Source organism: Protopterus annectens, chromosome 6.part1, assembly GCF_019279795.1.
Source record: "Protopterus annectens isolate FY-2018-M chromosome 6.part1, PAN1.0, whole genome shotgun sequence".
In the NCBI taxonomy this organism is placed as follows: domain Eukaryota; kingdom Metazoa; phylum Chordata; order Ceratodontiformes; family Protopteridae; genus Protopterus; species Protopterus annectens.
This window is the reverse complement of record NC_056738.1, coordinates 272225199-272249537: the sequence shown is the minus strand read 5'-3', so window position 1 is coordinate 272249537 and position 24339 is coordinate 272225199. Positions and strand designations below refer to the sequence as shown.

Sequence of the window (24339 nt, the reverse complement as noted above, 5' to 3'; positions counted from 1 at the left end):
AATATTGATGGTAGTACATTTATTATGTATTCATGACCGCCGGTCTTTTAACATCTTATTTGATGACATCGCTTTCATATTTCATTGAATCTATATGTTGCAAATGGACCTTCTTACATGCCCATCCATATATATATATATACATAGTTTTTTATATAGATCAAATTTCTCTAGGTTGCTGTTTTCACTTGTATATTTCTTCATGGATTTATACACCATGTAATCAAATTAGCATTCAAGCTTCTAAAGACCTGTATTCAAGACATTTATATGTGTATATATTTTAAATAAATTTGGCTCTTTTTTCTAGCACAGTTAGAAATAACTCTGATAGCTTTTAAGCTTGATTACCTTTTTAAATGCATTTAAGCTTGCTTAATTGTTTGATCTAATTGTTTAATTAGGGTGGATATTTTGTATATAAAGATAAGGATTGCCTTTTACAATGTAACCTGAGGAAGCGCACTAGGATAGTGCGTGAAAGCGCTTGTTCTCTCTCCTAATAAATTGTTTATTCATTTATGGTTGTTCGTGGTGGTTCCTTGCGAGTTTACAAGATATTAACAGTTCTTAGGCCTGATAAATGCTGATATCCCACAATTCAGTACACAATGTAGTGTATTATTCCATTTTATATAATCAATCCTATATTTATAAAACACTGGTTGACTACAGATGTTAAACTTGCAAAATCACTACTTTTTTAATGGAGAAATATAATTTTCATTCAGTTGGTTGAAGGTTTCTGTTATTGACAGAAACAAAAAACAAATATGTGTGTTCAAAACTGGGGTGATTGTACATACTGGTTTTTGAAATGTGTGCAAAATTGTGGTACAGTGTGGATCAGGGTATTTGCCTATTCCCCATTGCAGTGTGATCTTAGAATTGGTATATATCATTAGTAGAGGGTGTGACCTGCTAAAACATATTTATCTTTGTATTTTCTGTATTTTCAGTTGGCTAGTGCTTGATCAGTTATATTCAATCACTTGTCGAGCAATGTTTTGTGTTTCAATGTATCTTTATACAGTCATACATATTTGTGTACGTATGTATATATATATATATATATATATATATATATATATATATATATATTTATATAAAATCAATGAGTATATGTTGGTTAATTTAAAATACAGACTGTATAAGCACAAATGATTTAACCCAAATGATCTAAACACTGTTCATACCTGGCATAACTAAAATAAAATAAATAAATGAAAAATAAAATAAAAAAAAATAAAAACTTTTTTTGTTTTGCTTGGAGCAACCCCCTTGTACCCCCATGTGGGACCCATACTCCCTAGCCTATATATACCAAATAGATAGTCACACTGCATTACAAGAAAAGGAAAAACACTTGAAGTGCTCCACCAGGTTGCACAATCACAATGACAAAGAAAGCTGCAATGTTATTAAAAATATGTAAGAAAATCATACCACTGATAAAAAAAAATATTTTCTTAATATCAGAGATATAAAAAGTAAAATATACTGAAAATGCCCAAAAAGACAATAAGATAGGACACAAACATGGTTATAGTAAGAGACGTTGCACTTTCACATCTATATATGACTCATCTTCAAATTTAAATAAAAAAACAGTCTAAAAACATTCATTTAAATATAAAACAAGTTTCTAAAAACATCCAATGCATAAAAGGACTCATTACAGCCTTAATAGCACAATATAAAGCTATATCCTTAAAGTCACAAGTACCCTAAATGAAAACTAACACAGCCTAAATTAAAGAACATTAACATGTAAATTCCTAGCATAACAATAATACCTACAAAAAAAACATATAAATAAATCTATAAACATGACTATCTATTTGTTCAATGGTCTAGCTATGAAAAAATGGCTTGATAGAAACTCCATCCTTCAAACCATATGACTTGTAGGCTTGAAGTCTGATAATCCATTTAATTTCTGATTTTTCTGTAGTGTTTTCAATATTTTGGATGGTACTTTTTCTTGAGAAGCACTTTATTCTCAGGAACTTTTGTTTAATTCATACTGAAAACATCATTAGAATGACTGTGATTAGATAATTTTCCAAACCACTTGTGATTAGATAAAGTGGTAGCCCATTTAATAGCTATATATTCAGGTGACTAATATCTCTCTCTTCTCTTAATTCTCTACCAGTCAGAGGAAACAAAGATCCTTACTTATATATTGCTTCAGCTTGCATCTTGGTACCTTTATACTGTTCCTATTCAGATGTAATTTATTTATGTTAACAAGCAAAGTCCAGTTCAACTGAGAGACAATTTAAAGGGGAGGTAAGAAAAGAAAAGCTCTGTAGTTTATATGATATACAACATCATAGACATTAACTGAATATATGTGACAGCTTAGAACAATCATGGCAGTTAGTCAGGTATATGTAAGAGTATATGCTGAGTCATGTAAACAAGAATAAAGTCACGGAACAAACAGTTCATAGGTAAAGCATAACAACAATCCACAGACAAAGAGTTAGCCGCTTAACCTGGAGTAAGTCATTTACACTAAGAGCAGATCTTTTGGAATCTGGCCCCATGTGTTACAAGCACAGGTAAACAGGAGTGCTAAGTGTTAGAACTTTCTCAAAGTTTTCAGGGGGGCAGATAGCCAAAAGAAGTTTAATCTATATAGTGGAAAACAGGGAGGAGTGTGAATGTATCCCTGCATATATACCTTTTTTATATATAGCCTCATCTGAAACCCCACTTTTTCACATTAAATGTAAAATTACCTGTTAAAAGTTATATGTTCTCATTTGTATTTTGTATAAACTTGTATATAACCTAGATAAGAACTTCCCACCTTCCTGCTTCATTTATTTATTTGATGGACATTTGTTTACCGGGAAAAGTCTGACTGGGTCTAAGTACACATTTCAGTGGAGGCGTCGGGAGAAAAGCTCTACAGAGAAAAATATTTTGTTAGAAGTTGAATAGAAACAAAACAAACAAAAGCATCATGCAGACAGAACATAATTACAAGTTCATGGTGGGCTATGCATTAAGACATTACATGTAATAGTACATAAAGTCAATTTCACAATTCATTTGGGAAGCAATGGCAGTCACATATTAAGATTAAAGTTTGTGAGTCAAGGTACTTATGTAAAATTGCAGTATGAGACAGAGACTGGTGTCAGAACAGACCTTTTATATATACATATATATATATATATATATATATATATATATATATATATATATATAGATGGTTAGGACAGGTATCTGTTAAATAGTTATTGGACATATTTTTATTATTAGAAATAGCAATTTAGAGAAAGAGTAGTGTGGATTAGAAAAGGGTATGTTTTAAATTTCTGTAGAAGTGAAAAGCAAGTGTTATATAAGAGGACGATTGTCGATAGTAAAAGGTAGGAAAAACCTTTATGGATTACAGAAGAGTATGTTTTATATTACGATTGCAGAAGAAGACAGCATAAGGATAGAGCAAACAGAAGAGTAGATGAAGGGATGCTCAGCAGGTACGAATATGTCGGTTCTGATATGAGGTAGTGCAGTGGTAAGGTAGTCTTCCCAGTTTGCTCTTGGATGAAATAATTGGGCATTTTAATTATTGCCCTCTACAGTTCTACTAGTCTAATGCAATCTACCAGGCCAGAATACATTACTAGAAATCATCATGAACTCTATCAATATGACACTGGCCTCGCTGAGTCTCTTGGCTTCCAGAATGATTGTTTACTTATAGATTCATTTGTGTTTTGAATACAGTAGTTAGAATTACTACTCCATGTATAATCTACCTGACAGTTCCATCACCTCACCTCTCTTTTTTTTTTTTGAATTCTCCTTTGTGAAGTGTTGTATCATCATATCCTGAACCTGACTGTGCTTCACTGGACATCTAAATTATGCATCTCTTAGGTTACAATTAATGTAAATGCTGTCACTATTTGAAATGTGATGATTTAATAAAAATTAAAAAAAAAACATTAAATGCTCTGATTTTGAGATTTCACCCACAGCTTCACTGTTGTGCTTTCTATCCACAAATACATGGTTGCTTCTTGAACACAGTAGATGTAAAACCTGCACTAATCACATTTTGTTGTAGCCTAGAGGTTACATAGCTCTCTGTGTTTCTTTTAGGAGTAACTATTATATGACCGTTAGGGGTAAATTGGTCAGAAAACAACATGACATGGATGGAAGTTTATTCTTGCGTACAATGGACTAAAGTATTACGGCAGAATCTTCCCAGTATGAAAAACTGCACAATTAGAGGTCTGCTAACATGAAAGTAAATAAAATAGTTTTATTTAGTTCAGTACATTCCTGGCTGTATAAAAAGAAATAAAGGAGTACCTTCAGCATTAAAAAAGGTATGGAACAGGTATCAGCACATAGTTGCAAATGTAAGAGTGCCATTCTTGTCATAAAAGGTACAATAACTGTATACCAGTCCAGTCTGGTCCATTTTCAACTTTGAGTAGAAGTGGTTAATATGGATCAACAGTATGTTCATATTTGAAGACTGTTGAAAGATATATATTATAAAGGGTTTCTGGTACAAACTTGCTGCCATTCTATTATGCTGTAGTACCTCAACAGCTTTCATCTAACCTGATGCATTATTTTTATTTGTCTATTAGACAAGAACTACATACCTGATTGGACAAGCTAAAACAAACTTGGTTGTTATTTCTGCATAAATACCTCTAAGAAACAAATCCCTTCTGAGAAAGACAAATTAAAGTTATGATTTCACAGAACCATCTAAAGAGAACTCTCTCAAAACAAAATGTCATCATCTTAAGAAGTCATTTAGCAAAGAAAGAGTGAGAGAGAAAGAAGACCAAGTATATAAATGCCCCAAAAAACAAAACAAACTAGTAAATCCATGAAATAATACCACCAACCAGCAAAAACACACAGCCCAACTCAAATAATTACTAAACCTATAATAATTGCTTCACACCAAAAAACAAGAAAAACCAAAGGCACAGAACCACTATGAGCTGGATACAATTTATTTTTAGTGCTTTCATCAGTTCTGAACTATGACTTCTTCAGAATCTGAAGAAGATTCTGAAGAAGTCATAGTTCACAACTGACGAAAGCGCTAAAAATAAATTGTATCCAGCTTGTAGTTGTTCTAAACCTATAATAAAAAGTGGTGCAAAAGAAAAATCACGATTGTGACACAAGTTAGATATACTTCACAGGAATAAAAATACAAAAAGTATGTTACTTCAAAAACATAAAAGGCATCCAAAATGTAAAAAAAATAACATAGTGTTTAAAATGAAAGCATGACTTCTCCAAAATGGAAATGCTGCAGTGCATAAAGGAACAGGAACTGAATAAAGTAAATATGCAGAGAAGAGAAGTAGCATTCATAGCAACAGAAAGCAGAAAGTCAGGCATGCTATCAAAAGATAACTTTTATACAAAAATAAAACACTGCATAAATTCCAATGAATATTAAAGTAGTAATGAAACACACAAAATTACCACAGAAACCAGTTAAAGGCAACAGGCATGCCATCAGCTGAACCAAGTTAAGAAAAATTATGTCAGGGCATTATTGCTTATATATATTGCCTTTCAGTTATTGGCTTTACCACCAACCATTTCATCTTGCGAACATTTTAAGACTGCTTGTTAGAAAACTGCATACATTGTTTCAAAAGCATAATCCAGCTGGTATTCAAACTATATCAAGAGATGTCAGATTATTGTTTGCTGCCAAACTAGACTGCAACTGCCTGTAGGGAAGACACCAACTTGAACCAGGGTTAGCATGTACTGCCCTGTAAAATTTGTGGCTACAGCACTATTTTGTACTTGAAAAGGATGGCAAACCATTCATGTTTGTCTTTTTAAAAGTATATATATGGCTTGGTATCTTATGGTTCCCATGATCACTTGTCTAGTATGTTCCCTAGGTACCTATGTTCTCCTAAGATCCATTCAATACTTCAGATTACATAAATAGTCCCCCAGTCTTTCTGTTGTCTTAATGGGTTTTCTTCAACCCTCTCTTTCTCCTGTTATTCACTCACATACACATCTTACATTTCCTAGTAGTTACATTAAACACAAAAGCTGACAGGGTGTACTAGTACATTAGAAGTACGCACATTTTTATTGAGTCTTCTTTCAGCTTAGTAAGTATGGATAACATACTTTTCCGCCTTGTGTTATCTTGTTTAAAGTATATTTTATTTCTTCAGAATACATTCTTATATTTAACATTTTGTTTTTTGTCTACTGTCAGCTTAATATCTGTTTAAAGCATACTTTTCTACATTGTGCTAGAATATTTGAAGTAAACTAAATATCCATGCATATTTACAATGTACCCTTTGTTATGTATTTTAACCCCATCAACTTTTATTTAACACGAGTTCACTAAGTCTTATGGGGTTTTGTCCAGTATTCCATTAGTTCAGAAGTCTGCATAAGTTATATGTCTCCCCATTGAGAGTTTGGTACTCCCCATCATCTCTCTGTAATTCATAAGGTAACCTTGAACTCCAGACTTTAACATACCTTTGTAGCTCATATTTTTTACTCGGCCTATGCACCTCTCTCTTGTATCTCCCAGCAGTACTCTTGCATTGATTCCTTCTAATTCTGATGATGTTTTATCACCCTCTACCAATGGTACAGTCCAATTGTACCATTACCCTACTGTTTTCTGTACAAGGTTTACTTTTATGTACTGTTATAGCAATAACCCACGTCTGGGTGTGGTAATACTGGATTTACCCATGGTTGGTGTGGTTTAGTCATAAGGGTGAAGCCCAAGTGACCAAACAAAGACAACCATGGGTAAAGCCAGCATTGCCCATACTCAGATGTGGGTTATTGCTATTATACAATGACATTATTTAAGAAAAAAATTACTTTTTTTACATTTTTCTTTTATCATTTGATGATATTTAGACCACTAATAAGATATTTTAGTCAAGTGGCATGTATTATTTGCAGTAAAATGCAATGTGACAGATGTTCAAAAACTTAACTTGTATTTAAATGCATATGCACTTACATGGAAGCACAGCAGCCTTTGTCTGTGGAAATCATCTTCAAAGAACGTGTCATCTGTATTTGACAAATGTTTCACTATTAAAGAGATATTCTTATATGGAAAAAATGCTTTTCTTAAATAATGTCTTTGTATAAGGGCGACATGCTATCCTTCCATCACTGGACATTTCCTTGAGCCTTATCTGATGTTCTGCACATGCGTTTGGGACTTGAGTTCCCACACATACCCAGTACATCAGTGCTCAGAAAAATAAGCAGTGGAGAAAAGAAGATCTCCATTGCTCAGTTTTTCTTTTGTTTTTTTTTTTTTTAATTAAAAAAGGACAGTTTACGGGTAGGAGACAGACAGCATGGACGAAATACAAGGGATATCAGGTACCTGTGTTTAGTTTTAAATAACGTCCCTGATTTCCCTACTATTTTGTCCGCGCTGCCTCTCTGGTATGTCCAGAGTCCGGACTAAGATTTTATTTTTATTTTTTTAACAAATAAAAATAAAATTTAAAGACTATGCTAATGGAAAAAAGTCTGGGTGACCGGACCTTTTTCCACTGGTATATTCTCAGATTTACAATCGGCATGCTGGTTGGGCTGGCCAATCAGCGTGCATGTTTTGGGATGTTAGTGGCCAGTCATTGTATAATAAAGGTTTAATAATAATTTAACTTTTCCCATACAGTTCTATCTTCACATGCCCCGTTTCAAGGGCCTCAGTCCAGCAAAAGCATTAAAATATAAGCTAAAATAACATAATTCTTTTGAATACAATCAACTACTTTTAGTCATTATATTTCACTGTTATGCTGGGTCAACGCTAGATATTGTACTGCTCAAGACCCCTTTAACTTTTTATCATTTATGCCCCTTTCTCTTTTCTTCTTGACTCTTGTGTTATTTTTTCCATCAATAGTTGCTTTCTTTTTTCTTGCATCATTTCCTGTCTCTTCTCTTGATCCCTCCTCTTTCTCATTATTTAGATTGTCATACACATCTGTCTTATGGTTCACAGGCTTGTGCAATTGTCCCATTGCCACCTGTGGACTGGTGAATGCATAAGCATTTCCTTGTCTTCTTCTTCTTCTTTCGGCTTTTCCAGTTAGGGGTCACCACAGCGGATCACCTGCCCGCTCATGATTGGCAGTGTAGTTTTACGGTGTTGAGTTGCCAGCCCAGCACCCAACCTTCCACATAAGGCACACACACACACACACACACACACACACACACACACACACACACACACACTCTCACCTAGGGCCAATTTTTTTTAGAGTGTCCAATCCACCTACAGCATGTCTTTGGGATGTGGGAGGAAACCGGAGCACCTGGAGGAAACACACGCGACCACAGGAAGGACACGCAGACTCTGCACAGAAGGCACCCCAGCCGAGGATCGAACCAGAGAACCTCTTGCTGAGAGGTGACAATGCTAACCGCTGCACCACCATTTGTATAAACATTCAAAGACTTGCGGGATATAACATGTGCCACCACAATTCATTCTGCTTGCATAATCTTATAATATTCACAAAGGTCATTCTATGTCATCTGGCATCAAATGAATAATCTTAATTGATGTAAGCTCTCTGTTCTCCCACCATTAGCTTCTGTCCTGATTGCTCAGTGCCGCAGTCACATGATTGCTTATTTTAAAGAAACCTCACAAAGACAATGGGAAAATTAAATTGCATCAAAAATAGAAACAATTTTTTCAGCCAAAGACATTCTACTGATTTCATGTATAACAACAGAAGTGACACATCATGGTAACATTCATTTCAACCTTACAATGGATATATTTTACCTATCAGATTAATGTCATTCAAAGGATTCATTTTAGCCTGGTATTAAAAAAGCACCAGACTTCACTATTCAACATTTTCTTTGAATATCCAGCTATTTTATAAAACCAGGTGCTTCTGAGGAAATCCTATCAATACCAATAAGCATAAATCTGGAATTATTATGTTTAAGGCTATGTGTTTATAAGAAATTAGTGGACATCTTGCATTTAATATTGCAGAAATGTTCTATTATTTTTTTAAATATCCTTGAGATCTGGCTCATGTGAAATACTCAAGGGAGAATCAGACAGATAACTAAATAACCCCCCCTGTGTACTACAGTTGATATCATATCTAATTTCTGTACTCCTTGTCATATTTGCTTTATTAAAATAAAAGGTTAAAAAAATTTTCAAATCAAACCTTTTTTTATCTGAGATGAAATGTTGTGATAAGTTTATATCTCATCTATAAGAAAAGTTGCACTCCAAAAGGAATGACTTGAACTCAGAAATTTGTCATCCAATAAAATGAACCAAAATCTGGAAATGATTTCTTTAATTTTTATAAATTACTATCAAAGACAGTTGTGAACTGAATAGTGGTGTATATGACAGATACTTGTTTCTTAGGGTCTATATTAGATCACCGAATGCTTAGGTTAGCGAACGGTGATTAATCGACCCCATGTAAGCAAAAGTTTACAAAACCGAACTGTCAGAACAGCGATTTTATCTTCTTCTTCTTCTTTTGGCTTTTTCCCGGTTAGGGGTTGCCACAGCGGATCACCTTGTCCGCACATTGAATGGCAGTGGAGTTTTACGGTGTCGAGTTGCCAGCCCGGCACCCAACCTTCCACAGAAGGCACACTCACACGCACACCTAGGGCCAATTTAGAGTGTCCAATCCACCTGCAGCATGTCTTTGGGATGTGGGAGGAAACCGGAGCACCCGGAGGAAACCCACGCGACCACAGGGAGGACATGCAGACTCCGCACAGAAGGCACCCCAGCTGAGGATCGAACAGGAGAACCTCTTGCTGTGAGGCAGCAATGCTAACCACTGCACCACCGTGGCCGCCCTCAGAACAGCGATTTTATCACTGTTCCAAAAAAAAAAAAAAAAAAAAAAAAGAAAACACTTTAATACATGATATTAAGTGGGGGGCTTTGTACCCCACGCTCCCCGATGTGGGGGGCTATGCCCCCACACCCCACTACTTAAATATACCAATTCCGAGACCGCACTACAATGCCAAAAATGGAAAACTACCAAAACGGCCAAGCAAATTCTTTCCCAGGGAAAGAATTCACTTACATGCCACTTCGAAATTTTGCTGTTTCAGGGTTTACAGCTCAACCAAGTCACATTCGCTAACCTGCGTCTTCGGTCAGCAGATAGGAACCAGTTTTTATCCTGGTATTGTAAAGCTTTATCTCTAGGGACAGGTCCTTCCTCATTCTTAAGATGGGACAACAAATTCTCTAGATAACCTTTCTGTCTAAAATATGGATTAAATCAGTAGAGGCACTTTAAAATTTGAATCAGAACTACATAAATACCTCATTCTAATAAAGTGTAATTTGGGAATGTTGTATGTAATGTGCTTTGGATAACAGCTATGAGATATTAAACAAATATTTAGGAAAAGGATTTCCTGCATACAGCAGTATCAAGAGACCCATCAATAGTCTTAGTAATCATTACATGTAAAAAAAAATCTGTAGTACATAATTCAGCCTTCAAGAAGAATTCTACAACCAATTTAGTCAGTTCCAGAATATTTGTCGTTCTCTTGAGGTTTTAATACTTTTGTTTCCATCTGCCATAGGTAGCCTATCTCCTCCTCCTGCATTATTTAATGTCCCATCTAATATTTTTCTTTTAAGTGAACATATTTAGGTATTATTATTATTATTATTATATTAATAACTGCCCTTGGCTATCTGTTTAGTATAAACTACTCTTGCTTTTACTTGAAAAACAAAGTAAATAAATAACCCAATTAATGTTTTACTCTTATTAGCAAACATTTTTTACTGAATACATATTTATTGATTTTCAGAAACATAAACGTATGTACAGTGTGTATATTAAATATATTAAAGAAATAATTACATAGTCAAAGCTCAAAGTGGAGAAACAATTCCAAAAACAAACATTACAAAACCAACTATTTACATGGGATGTCTATTCTTGAAAACCTTTGTTTTCTTGAATGTATCTTTGATTATAATTTATTATAATCTTCTGTTTCCAGCACTTGATTTACTTTCTGCCAGCGAAAGCTTTAGGAAGTAGGTAGTTCTGTTCTTTCCTTGATTGTTTTCAATTCCAACTGTGAGACTGATAAAATCATGTTCTTGAAATGTTTAAAATTGGGAGGAGTTACAGCTTTCCAGTTCTGGGTAATATCTTCCCTTGCAATAGCAAGGAAAGTCCACAAAATTACATATTTTTGACTTGGAACACAAGATGGCACAGGTATATTCAACAAAACTAGAGATTTTGTAAGTTGGAAATTATCAGTGAACAGTGCCTCTAACAAATAGTTAATACTTTCCCAATATTGTTTAAGTAAATGGCATTCATAGAACACATGCTGCCAATTGGCTATTGATTGTGATTTACACCTCCAACATCTATTTTCTTTATTATATATTGGTTCTAATTTGTGTGATGCTATGTATGTTCTATGTATAAATTGCCATGTGAAAAGTTGTCAATATAGTGATAAAGATGTTAGTTTTGGAGATGTAAGAATTAGTTTTTTATCTTTATCATCTGGCATTTTACCATTAACTGTTTCATAGTATTTCCATATATTCTGTTTATTATGAACTCTTGTTTCTTTAACTAATTTGTTCAATACTGATAAAATTCCTTTATTATTTGTGGGACTAGCAAATCTTACAGGTCTACTGAGCAATTTCAGATTGATTGATACCCCAAGTATGCAATGCAGGCTGCTTCACCCAATCCCCAATTCCCCAGCCCCCCCAGATCCTCCAGTTTAACCTTTCTGTATCACACCTTCATTATCGATCAACCTCTTAAAGCCACACAACATATTCAAACCTTAGCTTGGACAATTTTACATTCCACTCAGGACTCAGAAGCTCATATCAATGCACATCCTCAGACCTCTCAACATCACTTGCTGATCTACTAATATAACATTTCCCATCTCAGCCTTACTCTAATATTCAATCACATATACTACGTTCTGAAACAGTCCCTCTTCCCACTTCACATACTTCTAATTTGAGAACATTAAAACTTGTTTCTCTGTCCAGACTACATATTTTCTCAATTTACCTCATCTGCTTCTTGCATTCCCATTCTCATGTCACCATATTTCTCCTCATCCCACATTGTTGGCATCATCTATAAACAACTCGTGGATCACATGCTCACACGTACTTCAAATGTGCACTTCTTGATGCTAAAAACATTAGACATAAGATTGCTAGCAGATGCTCTTTTTTGCACTTTGGCTCCTGAGATCTCTTTGCAGTAACTGAATCTTGGACAAGCAACAGCCATCATATACATAATTTCTTCCTTGGATATACTTATTCATTTGATTTCCAGCCAGGCACTAGACCTGATGGTGGTGTTATGCTATTGCACAAAGCCTCTATTAACATTTCAGTTGTTTCCCAAGCCAATGCATTCTTTGACTCTAACCCCAACTAGTTACTAACTTAACCTTCCACTAAAGTTTGCAAAGCACCTATACCAGACCATTGCCCATCTGCCACCTCCTGCTTCACTCCACAAATGAAAAAAAATTACTCCTGTCCATACTTTTTCACATCAAACCAAATAAAGATATCATAATAATGGGTGACTTTAACTTAAACTTTCTGGGCCCAAGTAAAGCAAGATTTAACTGAATTTCTTGGAGATCTCAGCCTACTCCAATTAGTAATGACAGATCCAGACAATAACTCCTCTGTCTGCATTCACCCACACACTCTTAGTTATCATTGCTCCATCATGTTCTCCCTACAAAATCTACAAGTCAAATACCCCTTCGCTAATATCTTTTAGAACTAAAACCCCTCACAAAATGCCCATTCTGTACTCAAAGCTTGCTGCTGTTGATTTGACTCCAATACTCTCTCTATCTGATGCTAACATTAATGCAACTAAAGTGACAGACTTACTACTCTCACTTCAGATCACCCACTTCCCAGTGATCCCAAGGCTACTGAAAGACCCCCAAACTGGATGGTTCATCAAAGAACTTAAATCCCTAATGAAATGAAGTGATGAGGTTTGAGAAATGAGGAAACATGACCCCACTCCCAGCAGCCTTGACCTTACAAAAATCAGAGGAACTTGACCAAACAGACTACCCGTAGACTCAAAATGAAACACCTAAAATATAAACAAATCTCCTTTCTGCAATCCACTAAACATTTCTGGCAGGAGGTCAGCAAACTAACATGAAGATCCTCTGCAAATGAAAAATCCAGTCTAGGGTACATACCCTACCCATCTTGTAATTTTATACTTTCTGACTTCCTCATATAATTCTCAAGTCTTCCACATCCTCAGGTACCCACAATGCAGCCACACAACAAAGATAGCCTGAACCCTTGAATTCATTCCACCTTTTTACTTATCAAAATTACCTGTAAGCAAATTTTAACCCATCCTGAGCAGATATGTATGGACTCACCATCTGGAACTTATAATATCAGCCCTTGCTTCTTGTACCACTGCAGAAATTTCAGCACAACCCCTCTTAAGCACATTTACAACCTTTGCATCACCACTAATACTATGCCACTATTTGGAAATCATCCGTGTTCAGACAGAAACTGCTTTATAAAGTTACACTGTTCTAGTCATGCCTATGATTCTCTTTTTGCTTTTGAACAAGTCACACCTTACAGCAATAATGCACTTTTTAGTTATCTGAGAAAATAACATGGCTTGTTCAATAACTCAGTCAAATTTTCACAATGCCTAAATTGCAGAGTACATTTATAGGGTGTGTCAGCGTTTCATTTTGACCTGCTTTCTTGTTTAGTTATAGTCGCTTACAATTCACAGTGTATATTCGAAGGTGCAAATTTTATTTTACATGGAGCAGAATGTTAAAACAGACTAGATTTTATTTTATTGTGACAGAATGCTTACTCACCAACATTGTTTTTGAGTTTGTAAATATATGAAAAACATCAGACACCAGTAACAGAAACTACAGCTGTTGAACTATGATTTCTGGAGTGCGGCCTATTGATGTTTCTGTTATCATTGTGTAAGTGGGTTTTGAGGGGCAAGGAATTTTTGTTAGGATATGGAGACATTCAACTGAACAGAAGAGGGGTCAAGAATACTTCCTTTTTGAGAAACATGTCCTTTTTGGATCCCTTTTGTTTAGTTATGTCCCCAGTGATTGAAAGCTTTCATGTTGTGCACCCTTGTCTGAATGTTGAAAATGTCACAACACAGATTGCTGGAATTTTGGCTGAGGATTGGATTGCTGAAGCAACCGGTATGCTACAGGATCACCCAATCCTTAGGCCAGCTGTATACCATATGTAACGTACAACATACATGGTAGTCACTGTGTGTCACCAATATATAGTTTTCCTACCACAGTGTTGACTTCATCAAGCCTAAGACTAAGTCTAAGACCACTCACTGTTGTTACTGACATATGCAGTGTGACAACTGGCACTGCACTTGTCACTCAAATTTCTGTGGTACAGTTAATTCACCCATGGTGGTTCTCACCTTTCCACACATATCACTCCTGTCCTAAGTACCTTAAGCTCACTAAACTCTGGTAATGTGTATAGTGCTGTACACAGTGTGATACAGTCAATGCAGCACATGTGGTGATGTCATCATTCTGTCACTCATAATGTGACTAATTTCACAAGGACATGATGACCGTTAAATGCCATGTTTGTTGATCAGACACCTCTGAGTTTTAGTTCATTGGGATCTGCCACATTGGCTATGGCTTCATGATATGTGACCACATATCAAGATTCTGCCCTTTCTCCTTAGTTCTACAACCATGAATTGTTATATTTAAGTAAGGGGAAGTGTGGGCAAAAGCCCTTATATGGTGGTTCCAGCAAAAAATATGCTTACATTATGCCGCGGTGGTACAGCGGTTGTGTGGTTGCTTCACAGCAAGAGGTTCTCCCATTCAATTCTCAGCTAGTGTGCAGGGAGTGCCTTCTCTGTGGGGTCTGCATGTCCTCCCCGTGGTTGAGTGGCCTCTGAAAAGACATGCATGAATGGGCGTGCCTTCGCTGAAGTTTAGACGTCAGGCTGGCAACTCGGCACCATAAAAATCTACTGCCAATCATTAGCAGAACGGAGTTCCACTGTGGTGACTCCTTACCGGGAAAAAGCTGAAAAGACAAACAACATTGTTTGTGCAAATCACTTTTGCTGTGATATAGCTGATGATATTTCAGTGTTATTGGACATGATGTTAGTGTCCTTGATGTCTTATCATGGATATGGGCTAGGTGACTGGTGTAATGTTTTTACCTCACAGATAAGTGGTGCAGGGTTTGATTCTCACCAAGGAAAATTGGCTAGGTTTAAAATGGCACACAGGGTCATCTAGCTTAGTACTTATCTATGAACTTATGATTCTATGTCCATAGATCAGTATAGATGGGAACCATCACCACATCTAAGACCTCCAAAAATACATAGCTGCAGTTGTGTGTGTGTGTGTGTGTGTGTGTGTGTGTGTGTGTGTGTGTGTTTGTGTGTGCACAGTCCCTCCTTCATCATGAAAAAATGCCTCTTGGCTGTTGGGTATTGGTTACCCCCTCACACCAAGGACAGAGATAGCTACTGGTCTCAATCACATGTAGTCATTAGGCTGAGTTTTAACTCTTACAATCTGAGTGATGCCTCCAGGTGGATCTGCAGTTACCTCCTACTGCTCCTCTAGGGGTCAGATATTACTTGTTCATACTTGCATTAAAAATTCCAAAACCATACTACATACAAGGTATCAGAATATTTTATTTTGAAGCATACATGGTGGCAAACACAATTGTATTGATATTTGACCTCTGTCAATGAGTATTTGTTAGAATTGTAAGGTGATAACTTAATTTTTAAAGGCTCAGGCCACACCCACTAGGAGTTAAAGGTATACGCTCCAAAGAGTTGTACTGGAGGGAATGAGTTAATGTTATTCCATAACAGCATGGGACTCAGCACATGATGCTGATGTGCATATGTGTACATCTCCATGCTTACATTGAAACATTCCTACTGGTGCCTGTTTGTGTGTTAATTTGGTTTGTTTGAGTCTCTCACTTTCTCTCTCTCTGGTTTTCATCGGAAAAAGACACAACAGTGGTGCATTCCACTCCATTTTGCTGAGACAGGTAAGCTGGTTTCCAGCAGCTCAAGCCTACTTCCCACCTGCCAGACTACCAGCTTCCAAAGTATTTAATGAAGCTTGGTCACTGATATGACATGTGGATACCCTGAATCTGTGCTGGAAGTCTGGTATGACATAGCCTATGCTAGAAAAAAATGGACTGAAGTTAGGATACACTTCTGGTGCTGCTACTCCACAACAAGCCATCACACAAACATCTAAGGGTGATGATTAATGCATCTAGTCAGTACACTGAGGTGGTGCTGCTACTCCACAACAAGCCATCACACAAACATCTAGGGGTGATGATTAATACACCTAGTCAGTACACTGAGGGGGTGCTGCTACTCCACAACAAGCCATCACACAAACATCTAGGGGTGATCATTAATGCACCTAGTCAGTACACAAAGGTGGTACTGCTACTCCACAACAAGCCATCACACAAACATCTAGGGGTGATGATTAATGCCCCTAGTCAGTACATGAAGGTGGTGCTGCTACTCCACAACAAGCCATCACACAAACATCTAGGGGTGATGATTAATGCCCCTAGTCAGTACATGAAGGTGGTGCTGCTACTCCACAACAAGCCATCACACAAACATCTAGGGGTGATGATTAATGCACCTAGTCAGTACACGAAGGTGGTGCTGCTACTCCACAACAAGCCATCACGCAAACATCTAGGGGTGATGATTAATGCCCCTAGTCAGTACATGAAGGTGGTGCTGCTACTCCACAACAAGCCATCACACAAACATCTAGGGGTGATGATTAATGCACCTAGTCAGTACACTGAGGGGGTGCTGCTACTCCACAACAAGCCATCACACAAACATCTAGGGGTGATGATTAATGCACCTAGTCAGTACACTGAGGGGGTGCTGCTACTCCACAACAAGCCATCACACAAACATCTAGGGGTGATGATTAATGCACCTAGTCAGTACACTGAGGGGGTGCTGCTACTCCACAACAAGCCATCACACAAACATCTAGGGGTGATGATTAATGCACCTAGTCAGTACACTGAGGGGGTGCTGCTACTCCACAACAAGCCATCGCACAAACATCTAGGGGTGATGATTGATGCACCTAGTCAGTACACTGAGGGGGTGCTGCTACTCCACAACAAGCCATCACACAAACATCTAGGGGTGATGATTAATGCACCTAGTCAGTACATGAAGGTGGTGCTGCTACTCCACAACAAGCCATCACACAAACATCTAGGGGTGATGATTAATGCCCCTAGTCAGTACATGAAGGTGGTGCTGCTACTCCACAACAAGCCATCACACAAACATCTAGGGGTGATGATTAATGCACCTAGTCAGTACACGAAGGTGGTGCTGCTACTCCACAACAAGCCATCACGCAAACATCTAGGGGTGATGATTAATGCCCCTAGTCAGTACATGAAGGTGGTGCTGCTACTCCACAACAAGCCATCACACAAACATCTAGGGGTGATGATTAATGCACCTAGTCAGTACACTGAGGGGTGCTGCTACTCCACAACAAGCCATCACACAAACATCTAGGGGTGATGATTAATGCACCTAGTCAGTACACTGAGGGGTGCTGCTACTCCACAACAAGCCATCACACAAACATCTAGGGGTGATGATTAATGCACCTAGTCAGTACACTGAGGGGGTGCTGCTACTCCACAACAAGCCATCACACAAACATCTAGGGGTGATGATTAATGCACCTAGTCAGTACACTGAGGGGGTGCTGCTACTCCACAACAAGCCATCGCACAAACATCTAGGGGTGATGATTGATGCACCTAGTCAGTACACTGAGGGGGTGCTGCTACTCCACAACAAGCCATCACACAAACATCTAGGGGTGATGATTAATGCACCTAGTCAGTACATGACGGTGGTGCTGCTACTCCACAACAAGCCATCACACAAACATCTAGGGGTGATGATTAATGCACCTAGTCAGTACACTGAGGGGGTGCTGCTACTCCACAACAAGCCATCACACAAACATCTAGGGGTGATGATTAATGCACCTAGTCAGTACACTGAGGTGGTGCTGCTACTCCACAACAAGCCATCACACAAACATCTAGGGGTGATGATTAATGCACCTAGTCAGTACACGGAGGATTTCTTTTGGAGGTTACACAAAGCAGGAGTGCTTAGAGAAAACCCACAAAGCTACAAGGTGAACATGTTATCTCCATGCTGACTGTAACCAGAGCTGAGGGCTGACACTTGGACTCTGATAGTGTAAGATAAAAATACTAGTCACTACACAATAACACCTTGTGATTTGTGCATCAGCTGCATTTATTTTTGGAATTCATTCCCTATTTTCAAATAGCTCTCAGTACAGAGAATGTTGGACCACATACAGGAAGAGAATGTTGGACCACATACAGGAAGCTGGTGAGTTAGTTGCTTGAATGTTGGCCACCAAGTGAAAAAGCAGAAGTAATACAGAAATATTTTTTAGAAGTTAGTAAATGAAGCTATGTTTCTTGTATATCACTTCAGGTGTATTTACAGAATGTTATCACACTGATGCAAACAGAGCTTACAAACTGCTGAATCGAGCTGTTGAGAACAGAAAGGGAAGTAGCTGTCTGGAGATTGCCATTAGTGCCAAAAATGATTCGTTCATCGCACAAGCAGGTGTTCAGGTACTTTAATTCTCAACCATCACTAGATATAGTATAATTTGTGTGTTTTTATAAGTTTAAAAGTATCACCATCTGATATGAAGTTTAAAGCAACAAGGAAACAGCTTGCTGTTCCTTGTAACTGTCCATATGTGGAAATGAGAGAGGGAATGATGTAACGATAAGTTAGTGTTTTACATGTTTTATTTGTTCATTTTCCTGTATCATATCATGACCTCTGATAGTTGTTGTGAAATGCATAACAAAAGAATTTATGAAGGTATTCAGTAAAAACACAATGTTCTAAAAGGATTTAAACATTTGTAATTATGAGAAGTGCACACTACTTGGAGTTCAAAGTTAAATTTTTGAGGCAATACATGCTTAGAGGGTATGTCTGCTTTTTTTAATTTCAGAAGTTGTTCAGTGTTTTGGTATAATTATGTTATGTGCAGAGTTTCAAAGTTCACCATTAACTTACACTTAGCCTCATAGATTCATGGGTAAATACTAGGTGAGCTGCATTTGTGGGGAGATTTTAAGCCTATCCAATTTCCCTTTTCTGCTCAAATTAACCTTTCCCATTTGGTTAGAGATTTGCCTTACCCGTTCCATGGTCAATAATTACATATTACCCATAATAAAAATAACTGGGAACATGCCATAGATAATTTGAGGGGACACATGCATGGAATAAAGCATTTAGGAGCTACCTCTGTCTATTATAGTACAGGGAGCAGTCCTGTGGTAAATTTTCTATTTCCCATCTGTAGATCAAAGCTGCACTTAAATATAGACAAGGATGAACTTTGTTTTATGTGGATGGAGTCTATTTCAGGGCAGCGATATCATGGATTCATAGATTGTTAATAGGCTAACAAATTGGGGAGAATTTCCTATTCTCCATCCACTGGTCTAGGTTGCACTTAAATTGGGAAACAGGTGAACCCTCTGTGAGCTATAACTGTCCCTCCAAACTGCTTTGTTAATGTTTCAGAAGAGATTTAGATCTTTGGACCATGTATTTCTGATGCCATTTGACTTGCTGATGTGCAGTAAATGTATCAGTATTGGTTCAGAGGATGCCTTGTATGCCAGACACTGGTCACCTCTTATCAGTCTATAGGATACCAAATATAGCAACAGTGCTTTGAATTGGTCCATGTAGGATATGTTGTTTAGGCCTTGTCTCCTTTTAGTAAGGCATCTCTTGGGCGTTCCAGTTTTTACATGCGTCTGGACAGATACATGCCAAAGGGGGTATTGTATTCAATGATTGGCCTAATAAAGGCTGAAGGAAGGGGACAATGCCATTCCTAGATCTAGACAAAGTCCCTTTGTTTATAAGCTGTGGAATATAGAAGGACTTTCTCACAACAATGGACACATATTGATCAAAAGTTAGGTCACTGTCCATATAAGTTTACAAATCCTGAACAACTGTGTCATCTGTTAGGGGTGTGTTTTCAATGTGGTAGTTCCCTGGGTGGATGACTTCCTAAAGTATACAATAATATATTTTTGACATTTGGTTTCAGTCCAGTCCTGATCAGTGTGACCTCTTCCTTTCTCTTTCTTTCCCCGTTCCCAACCAGGCATCTGTCCACCCACAATCTACATGTTCCTCTGTAAGGCAATTTTCAATGACTATAGCCCATCCTACTGGCAGCTGCTATCTGTTATATTGCTCAAAATTTTCCCCTAGCAGCTGATGCTTATAGACATAAGGGCCTGGTGTGCCTTCCCCTGTGATTATGCACATTACTGTATGCCCCATGAAGGCAGCCATGCTGTTACATCCCAAGTCCCTATACTACACAGAGTTAGAGTTAGGGTTGGATTAAGGGGGCAGTCATCCTGGGCACAAAGTTTTAAGGGGCATGATCTGCAGATGCTGGCTGGTTTTTTGTGCATTACTGGACTGTATTTGTGGTCAGGACCAAGGTGCTTTAGTGCTCTGTGTGTGGTATGTAGCACTTGCTAGATAAAAGAACATAAAAAGAAGAGAAGAGAAGAGTTTTTTGGGGGTTCTGTGGTACACAAGCACCGGACTGGTGATTGCTAGCTATGATTGTGATCCAACATGCCCTGCTCATCTCTCCACAATAGGTTCTGGCATTGCAGCAGGATAGCCTGCCTCCCTCCCTGCATTTATTATGTGAAAGTAGCTTAACTTGAGTTCACGTACCGATTAAAGATATTACTTGAAAGTGAAAACTACTTTTATAGAAATTAGATAAAAATGCATTTTTACACCCTCATATGTATGAGGGGTTCATCTCTCATCTCTCATTATTCTTAATCCAAGGACATCCCAAGTCAGATAAGGAGGGGAGGTTTGATCTGTTTTGAGATGCTGTAATCTCAGTCAAGAAAACTGCATAAAATTTGAGCTGAGAGAAATTACTACTAAGTATAGTGCACAAGTAAATGTGGTAGCAATGCATTGAGCAAACATGTTTGAGTAAATTAAAAAAAAAGCATCCAGGTTTCAAGTGTCCGAAAGGAACTTACATCTTTTTTCTTAGGTTCAAAGCTTGATTAACTATAACTTTATAACTTTAGTTTGGTCTTACGGAACATGGTCCATGAATAACTTCCATGTGATATGATGCAGTTACTCTTTAGAGACACCCAATGCGAATTAGCCTCCCCGACATGTTTTTTTCCTGTTACATAAGAGAACAGTGCTGTTGAAAGTGTTGAAAAAACATTTGTTTAAGAATTCAACTACATTAGCAAGCATCAGATTATATAATGGAGTCCATTCAAGGGCACTAGGAATGCCATACAAGATTCTTGTGTCAAAATTGCATACATTTCAAGAGTAACATACTATATGTCTGCTGTGGACTTTTTTGTGTTTGCACACAGTAAAGGTAGGTAAGTGTTCACTTACAGAGTCCACCATAATGCCTTCAGAGATTATATTGCTAGGGCCTGTTGTGAGTATCCAGTCCAATATACTGTTATGCTGGTTGGGCAGCTCCTTTAAGTAAGACCATGTAAACAACTGGATTGCATTTTCCAATTAGTATTCAAGTCTGTAGTAAAACTGGATCATGTTCATCTGATGGCTGTTTCTTAGCAGGAACAATTGGCTGCATTTCTAGAGATTGTTGTCCTCTAAAAAAGTAACCAACCTTTATCCAAGGATTTCCTCCAAGACTTTCCTTGCATAGTTAGTAGTCTAACAGTTCAGCAGCTCCTTGGATTTTTCTACTTCTTCACTTGTAAAAGAGTACCGCTCTTACTGAGTTCTAGTCCTCAGCCTTTTAATTGCTGGTTACTGTTCTTTAGAAAATCTCTGTTAAGATAGCCACCAGAATACTGGTTAAACTCCTTAGGACCCTGGGAGGCCAAGTGTCCATCCCTTTTACATTGTCTTCCCTTGGGACAGTCAGTTCCCTGACTGTCTCACATAATTCTATCTTGGTGTCTGTTCACTACGCATAAATAGTGAAAAATTTGGCTCCACTGTACAGATTTGCACATAATGTCCAGATTTGTGCTTCATATTTTTGGTCTGTTCCTCATAAAATGTATAGTTATCTCAGAAATAATTGATGACTGAAGACATTAAATGACAGACATTTGAGTTTTTGACTTCTTATACTTTGGAACATGCATTCTAAGGTACAAACTGTTTTTCAGGAATTTTATAAGTTTCCAAGAGCAATATTTAAATTCTCCCAATGCCTTTAGGCCTTTTTCACCTCATTATTTTTGGATTTATCCAAAATTTTTGCAGTAAGAGGTTGAGAAGTATGCTCCAAGTGGAATAAATAGTTGCACCTCTAACAAATGGTATATGTGACAGATAAAAGGTAAGGACGTACTGGCAAACATGAGGCAGTTACTACACTGCTTTAGAAGTCACAGTGTAGGAGGCTGGCCACATTTTTCTTGTTATTTATTATTCCTTTCTTATTTGTAACTTTGTGGTATAGAATTCCTTAAATCCAAGCTTGGCAAAACCATAGTTAGCTCATTTGGTGACCTGGGCAGTCCCTAGTTTAGAACCCCTAAAACCAGACTTTTATTTTTTTTTATTTTATTTTACAGTTGTTTACCAGAAAAGTCTGACTTGGATAAGACCCATTTTCAGCAGAGGCCCTGGGAGAAAAGCCCCACATATAGAGATTATACAAAATTTATACAAGAAATTATACAAGAAAACAGAAATTACATTCTATGCTACTACAGCTGACATTTGTGTTATACAATCATCTGATATCATTCCTTATTGTAGTGTATACATTGTACTTTCTCAAATTAAGCTGAGGAAGGGTTTGTAGGAGGGAAATTGGATAGAAAAAGATGAGGTTAGAGATTATCTGTAGATGAGATAGAGAGCCTAGATTATGAGGTGATCAGGGAAGAAGAAATATTATGACAAGAAACTATTAAAACTAGTTAACCTGGAGTAGTACAGGAGCAAAGCCAGGTGTCATTAAGATAAGTTTTAAGAATCTTTTAGAATTGTTTGGTATTTGTGTTGGTTCTGATGCTGTGAGGTAGTGAATTTCACCTTGTTGCTATATGATGAGAAAATAGGGAGTCCACTGCCGTATTATTCGATTTGGAGAGATTTATTTGTTGACCAAAGACTTTGATTTGTGGTATGGGGCTGTAGAATATTTAGAAGGGCAGGGTTTTTTTTTTTCAGGTCGATGTACTAGTTTGTGTGCTAAGGTTAATTGATTATAGGATAGAAGATGTGAGAGTTCTAACCAGGAGAGTTTCTTTAAGGAGTGACAGTGGTGGGTATGATATGGGCAATCAGTTGCAAACTTTAGCTATTTTATTGTAGCATGTTTCAAGTTTCATTAAATTTGTCTTTTTTAAGGTTGGTGGGAAATGGGGAAGCATACAGAAGTGTTGATAGAAGATGGGTTCTAACAATGGCAACCCTAGAGGTGCTAGTTAGATACTTTTTATTTTTGTAAAGAGTACATATTTTTTGTGAACTTTCTTAATTGTTTGTGCTATATGTAAGTCAAATCTTAGGTTGTTATCTATTATTACTCCCAGTAGTTTTGATTGTGAATCTGCATTAATTTTAGTATTATTTCTAGCTGTGCTGTAGAAGGTGCTGGGAGGGGGGGTAGATCTTGTGGGTTGGAAGATCATGAGTTTTGTTTTATTGGGATTGATTATGAGCTGATGGTTAGAGAGCCATAGCTTGGTATCTGAGTATGATTTTGGGTTATATCATGGAGGTGTTGCAGATTAATGACTTGAGGACAAAAAAGGACCCTTACAAGTCGAGGACCAAAGAACATTTTCTATACTTCCTCAGACTTGCAGAATTGCAGCAATATGCTTCTACCTCCTCTGTTCAGCAGGTACTAACATCTAAACATGTTCATGTAATGTTAGAACTGCACTCTCATCTAACCTGAAACTTTTCTGAGGTGATAATTCTGCCTACTGTTAGCCTGTTCCTTGGGCAGCTTGCCTCTTTCATGCCACCCTAACCGTACCACTGA

At 37.4% G+C, this 24339-nt stretch overlaps 1 protein-coding gene across 1 annotated transcript in view; it reads left to right on the top strand.

Annotated features, from left to right (window-relative positions):
* Nucleotides 1-24339, top strand: part of LOC122805507 (transient receptor potential cation channel subfamily M member 2-like) — a 914064-nt gene that overhangs the window by 486032 nt on the left and 403693 nt on the right. Inside the window, exon 14 of the mRNA XM_044075701.1 lies at nt 18723-18868. Within this exon, the coding sequence (XP_043931636.1) occupies nt 18723-18868 (146 nt within the window). The remainder of the gene's footprint in view (nt 1-18722; nt 18869-24339) is intronic.